The sequence below is a fragment of the Propithecus coquereli genome, unplaced genomic scaffold (assembly GCF_000956105.1).
Source record: "Propithecus coquereli isolate 6110/MARCELLA unplaced genomic scaffold, Pcoq_1.0 Scaffold560, whole genome shotgun sequence".
Classification (NCBI taxonomy): Eukaryota; Metazoa; Chordata; class Mammalia; order Primates; family Indriidae; genus Propithecus; species Propithecus coquereli.
The window spans coordinates 341,013-347,353 of record NW_012151508.1 but is presented as its reverse complement, the minus strand read 5'-3'; the positions used below and the strand labels follow the sequence as shown (position 1 = coordinate 347,353).

At 51.6% G+C, this 6,341-nt stretch overlaps 1 protein-coding gene across 1 annotated transcript in view; it reads left to right on the top strand.

Annotated features, from left to right (window-relative positions):
- Nucleotides 1-2,014: 2,014 nt before the first annotated feature.
- KCNG2 (potassium channel, voltage gated modifier subfamily G, member 2) overlaps nucleotides 2,015-6,341 on the top strand; it is an 11,089-nt gene continuing 6,762 nt past the window's right edge. The window contains exons 1-3 of the mRNA XM_012657817.1: nucleotides 2,015-2,052; nucleotides 5,865-5,963; nucleotides 6,010-6,336. Of these exons, the coding sequence (XP_012513271.1) occupies nucleotides 2,015-2,052; nucleotides 5,865-5,963; nucleotides 6,010-6,336 (464 nt within the window). The remainder of the gene's footprint in view (nucleotides 2,053-5,864; nucleotides 5,964-6,009; nucleotides 6,337-6,341) is intronic.

The window sequence follows — 6,341 nt, the reverse complement described above, 5'->3', positions numbered from 1 at the left end:
AAAAAACAGAAGTATCAACATTCATATTATGAGGTCCCAGAAAGAAGAAAAAGAGAGTGGGGCTGAAAAAAAATATGTGAAGAAAGAATGCCTGAAAATCTCCCAAATTTGGCAAAAGACATAAACCTACAGATTTGAGAAGCAGAGCAGAAACACAACAGGAAAATCTCTAAATGCTTAGAGATCAAATAGCATACTTTTAAATTATCTGTGGGTCACAGAGGAAGCCACAAAGGAAATTTTAAAATACATAGAACTAAATGGAAATGAAATTACAACAGATCAAAATATCCAGGGTGCAGCCAAAACAGTTCTGAGAGGGAAATTTATAGCACCGAATGCTTACGGACTTAGAAAAGAGGAAAGGTCTCAATAATATAAGTTATAAAATTGAATTAATTCTTTAAAAACTCCTAAAAAAGACATTTCCAGGCCCAGGTGGTTTTACTGGAAAATTCTACCAAACATTCAAAGAAGAGGAGTGAATACTTCCTAACTTACCGTATGAGGTCAGCACTACCTGTGACCACACTAGATACAGATATTACGAAAAAGAAAATGGTACATCAATATTTCTCATGAATTTAGATGCAAAATCCTCAACAAAATATTACCAAATTGGATCCAGCAATGGATAGATTTTCTGAGGCAAGTGAGATTTTATCCAGGTGTGCACGGCTGGTTCAATTTCAAAATCAATCCATATAATCACCACATCAACAGAAGAGATATATAATCATATCAATTGATGCAGAAAAGCTTTTGACAAAATCCAACACCTAGCAGTAATAAAAACTCCCAGAAAACCAGAAGTAGACCCTCAATTTGGTAAAGAACATCTACAAGAAAACCTACAGGTAATATCATACCTGAGGGTGCAACACTAATGCCTTCCCTCCAAGATGAGGAACACTGCAAAGATGTCCACTCTCACCGCTGTTACTCAGCATAGCACTGGAAGTTAAATAAGGCAAGAAAGGGAAATACATGGCATACAAGTCAGAAAGGAAGAAATGTAACTATCCCTATTTGCAGATGTCATGATTATCTATTCAGAAATTTCTTCCAAGAAACATACCATAAAAATCATCCTAGAAGCAATAAATGAGTTCAGCAAAGTTGTAGGGTAAAAGATTAAAACAACAACAAAAAATTGCTTACAGCCAAGTTTGGCGGCTCATGCCTATAATCCCAGGTACTTGGGAGGCTGAGGCAGGAGGATCACTTGAGCCCAGGAGTTTGAATCCAGACAGGCCAACGTGGCAAGACCCAATCTCTAAAAAAAAAAAAAAAAAAAAAAATTGTTTAAAAAAATTGCTTGCATTTCTATATACCAATAATTAACATGTGAAACCAAAGCTAAAAACACAAGACTATTTACAATCACTCTAAAAAATTAAATACTTAAGTATAATCAATACAAAACATTTCTTGGGGTCATGCAATGATCTGTTTCCACAAACCTGACCCGTTAATCCAGGCGAAGCCTCGGGCTCTGCAGGGCCGGGTGCTGGGCCGGTGGGGAAGGGGATGACCGGAGATTGACAGGGACTGAACCGGGCCCTGCCGGGCATGTAGTCCGGTGCTCTAGGATGGCTTTGCACACTCACGGGAAGCGTTAAACCTCGAGAGACCGCACAGGCCAGAACCGGCCCAAGCGCTGTGGCGTGTCAGGGTCAGGGTGCCACTCGCCGAGATGCGAGGCAGCCCCATTCCCTCCTACAGAGGGGCAGGCCTGGGGGACCAGCAGCAGGTCCCCGAGACCAGGGTCCCTGTGCGAGGCTCTGCCCTCTGTGGGGCCCCCTTACCTCTGCCCGCCCGTCTCCGGTTGCTGCTCCGTCCGGCGCTGTGGCTCCCTGTGTCCCCGTAGTCATGGAGGTGGTGCATTGAAGCTTCCCACGAAGGCAGGTGCGGGTGGAGCTGGTGTGGGCAGGAGACACTGAGCTGTTCCAACCCACTGCTTTCCTTCCACAAGTGGATTTCCGTGGAGTTGACATGAGCACGTGGCAGGAATATGCGGTTTGCGCCTTCTCGCGATGTTAAACTGCTCCGGTAGAGACGTTCCGTGGCCTGACTGGGGGATCCGGAACATTGGCTGAGCCTGGAGGGAAACCACGGCGCAGCTGGGAGGGCCTGTGTAGCTGAGGGGCCCACAGCGACCCTGGCGCGGCCTGGCCCCATGGAGAAGGAGATAAGGGACCAGGACACGCGTGTTCCTGACAGCAGGGTTGGCTGATCTTAGTGAGCACAGCAAACGCCTGAGGCAGAGGGAGAGGGCTGGAGCTGCAGCCGCCCTCAGGGCTGTGCGGGCTGAATGCAATGGCTGTCACCACTGCCACACACGGCTGTCACACATGTGGCTGTCACACACGGCTGTCACACATGGCTGTCACACATGGCTGTCACACACAGTTCTCACATACGTGGTTCTCACGTGGCACCCACCCTGCCGTACCATCCTGGTCTCCTCTCAGACCTCCCGCCGGTGCCTGTGGCTGCCACAGGCCGGGTCTGAGCCGCCCTCACTGGGTGGCTGTGGACCACCTCGTGCCGTGTGGAGGATTTTTATCCATATCGATAAGAGATATCGTTTGCTGTTTTCTTTTCCTATGATACCTTTATCTCCTCAAAGAATGAGTTAGGAAGTATTCCTTCCTCTTTATTTTTTGGATAAGTTTGAGTAGAATTGGTGTTAATTATTTCTTTAAACATTGGGTAGAATTTGCCAGTCAAGCCATCTTGTGCTGGGATTTTCTTTTCTAGAATTTTCTTGATTACCAATTCGGTCTCTTTCTTTGTTCTTGGCATATTTAGGTTTTCTTTTCTCCTTGAGTCAGTGTTGGTGGTTTGTGTCTTGAGGAATTCGTCCATGTCACCTACATTATTTAAGTTGTTGGTGTGTAGCTGTTCATGGGTTGATCTTTTGTCTCTCACAACAATTTTTGTCTGAAAATCTATCCTAAAAGATACTGGTGCAGCCATTCCAGCTCTTTTTCTATCCTTTTACTTTGAGCATATTTGTCTTTGGATCTACAGAGAGTCTTCTGTGGCATGAGCCAGCCTATACTTGGATCATAGTTTTTGGTTTTATTTTAATCCATTATGCCAATCTCTTTTAATTGTTGAATTTAATCCATTTACATTTAAGGTGATTACTGATAAGGAAGGACTTCTACCAGTTTGCTATTGGCTTTCTGTGTCTTACATCTTTTTTTGTTCCTTAGAAATCAGATTCTCCCCCCTCCCCAGGATTTGTCGTAGCTACTATTGTTTGTTTAGTAACTTTTCTGAACTAAATTTATAAAGTCTGTATTTTTTGTCTTACGCAGCCACTGATGTTCTGTTCGGTTAACTTAGTAGTCAGCAAAAAATTGGACATAGATTCTTAAATGCCTGAAACAAAAACCAAAACTAGTGTTTGCAGACGGGCTCACCTTCGCCCCTCGGCCAGGCCGCTCACACTTCTGCCCCGTCCTCACCTGCTGCTCGCCGTCTGGGGTCAGCAGAGGAGAAACCTGAGGGGCTCGTCGGTCTTTGCTGAGACGTGCACAGCCCTGGCACGCACGTGGCATCCTGGAGTCCCAGGAATCTGCTGGAACTTTTCAGCCCTATTCTCCAGCCTTTCCTCCCTGGCCTTTCAGTTGGCTGGTTGTCTGTCCCAACTCTCCTCCTCTGCCTCAGTCAGCAGTCACTAGAACTTGCCTGCAGGTGTCTTTGACCAACATTCCCCAGGTGGCTGCCTTAGTGCCGGGAACATTCCAGGGCAAGTGCTGTGAGTCTGACTTCCTGGAGCCAGCAGGACGGTGAGAGCAGCTGCAGTTCCCAGCGAAGTGGGTCTCTCTGCTGCTGCGGCACCAGCGCCGGGGCAGGACTCAGGCCGCTGTTGTCAGGGCTTGGGCTGGGCTGAGAGCCGGGTGTGTTAAAATGCTGCAAAGCTCATGATGGTTACTGAGACTCACCTGCTGTTTCTTAAGTGTTCCGTGGTTAGTTTCCAGAGTTCAAAAAAAGTCGGCTCTGACAGTTTTTTACCCTTTTTCCATTGCTTTAAGGGAGGGATGGACTTTGGGGCTCCTTGTTCTGTGATTTCCCCGTTACTCAGAATGTGCAGGGGGCAGGAATATCCTCGTCTAGCAGGTCTCGGGGACTTTGGCGTTGGCCAGCACACACACTTTGAGATCACTAGGCTGGGACTGTCTCTCCCCCCGATATCCGAGGTCCTCCCTGACCGGCGGGACCCGTTCTGAACAGTGTCCTGCACCCACACGGGGCCTCACCATTGCCTTGCGGCTGCCGCCACAGTACACAGAGCGCCGACTGCTGCAAGTCTGGCCCCGTCATTTCAGCAAGCAAAGAGCGAAATATCTTGAGCAGGTTTGGAGGAGGAATGGAATCGCCCGTCAGCAGCGTGGACACAGGAACCAGAAACCCCTGTGAGGGTCACGGTGGTTGACGTCACTAACACACCCTCTTTAAAGCGGTGCTCTCGAGACTGCGGCCCTAGTGCAACAAACTGCATGGACACAAAAGTCTGTGTGTGATTTTAGAAGGTTCATGGACCCTTTGAGGAATGTTTGTGGACACCAAATAAAGAAACTCTGATTTGGAGAAACGGAGGCTGACGGAAGAATCAGGCGCTGAGTTTCGACTTCTCTACGGTCAGGGGTTCTCCACTCCAGCTGCACAGCAATACCTGGAGGCTTTTTTAAAAGCAAAACAAACCTTTCTTTTGTTATGGAAATGTTAACCATGCACACGTGTGAAGAGAAAAGTACAGTGAACCCTCACGTGCCCATCGCCCAACTCCGGCAGCTGCGACGGTCGGGGAGGTGTTTCGTCCGCACCGCCCCACCCTACGTCACTCCCCTGCGAACACCTCCCTGCCGACTCTGAGAGATTAAACATTTCTTGCCCGTTTCCCACATACCAGAAAGCCGTTAGACCTTTAAAAAAATCCCTTTGACTCCTATGCAGTGCTGAGGTTTTCCATTGACTCCTGCATGTCTTCTTACTGTTGGTTCCTTCTACTCCCATCCACACCACGCATGGCTGACGTTCCTGAAGTTTCTCCGTCATAATGCCAGGCGCCGCCACCACAGCCCCGAGCTCTGTTTGCTAAAGAGCAGGTGGTTTTATTTCTAAACATGCCAACAACCAGCCCCGGCTGGGACCACTGAGGCAGCATCTGCCGGGGCCCAGGCATCTATAAAACCTTCCCTCGACCGTGTGTTCCACGGCCTGTACTTTGAGAACGTTTCGCTGTTCTCTAGGCCTGCGGCCCCCAACCCCGGTGCCATCTGGCCTGTTAGGAACCAGCCGCACAGCAGGAGGTGAGAGGCGGGTGAGCACGCGAAGCTTCGTCTGTGTTTACAGCCGCTCCCCATGGCTCGCATCACCGCCTGGGCTCCGCCCCCTGTCGGATCAGCAGCAGCAGATTCTCACAGGAGCGCGGACCCTGCTGTAAACTGTGCATGGAGGGATCCAGGTTGTGGCTCCTTGTGAGAATCTAATGCCCGGTGATCTGAGGTGGAGCTGAGGCGGTGATGCTAGCTCTGGGGAGCGGCTGCACACACAGGTTATCATCACCAGAGAGGTTTGACTGCACAACAAATGTAATGCACTTGAATCATCCTGAAACCATCCCCCAAGTCCATGGAAAAACTGTCTTCCGTGGACCCGGCGCCTGGTGCCAAACAGGTTGCGCACGGCCGCTCTAGGCCGTAAGCCACTCGGCCGGCCGTGCTGGCGAGCTGGGGGCCGCTGTCTGGCTTATTGGTAGCAGGAAAGCAGCGTGGGGGGCCCTCCCGGGTGGGGCTGTCCTGCGCTGTCCCGCCCTCGCGCACTAACGCCCGCCTTTCCTTTTGCAGGCCCAGCCGGCAGACCCCGGCGCGGCGCTACGACCTCTGCGGGCCCTCGGCGCGGCGCTCAGGCCATGGCCTTGCTGCCCGGGCCCGCAGAGCCCCCGGGCGCGCAGCCCCCCGGCGGAGGCGGCCTCGGCGGCGGCAGGGGCAGGGACAGGGCCGCGCCCCGGCACGTCATCATCAACGTGGGCGGCTGCCGCGTGCGCCTGGCCTGGGCGGCGCTGGCGCGCTGTCCCCTCGCGCGCCTCGAGCGCCTGCGGGCCTGCCGCGGCCACGACGAGCTGCTGCGCGTCTGCGACGACTACGACGTGAGCCGCGACGAGTTCTTCTTCGACCGCAGCCCGTGCGCCTTCCGCGCCATCGTGGCGCTGCTGCGCGCCGGGAAGCTGCGGCTGCTGCGCGGCCCGTGCGCGCTGGCCTTCCGCGACGAGCTGGCCTACTGGGGCATCGACGAGGCGCGCCTGGAGCGCTGCTGCCTGCGCC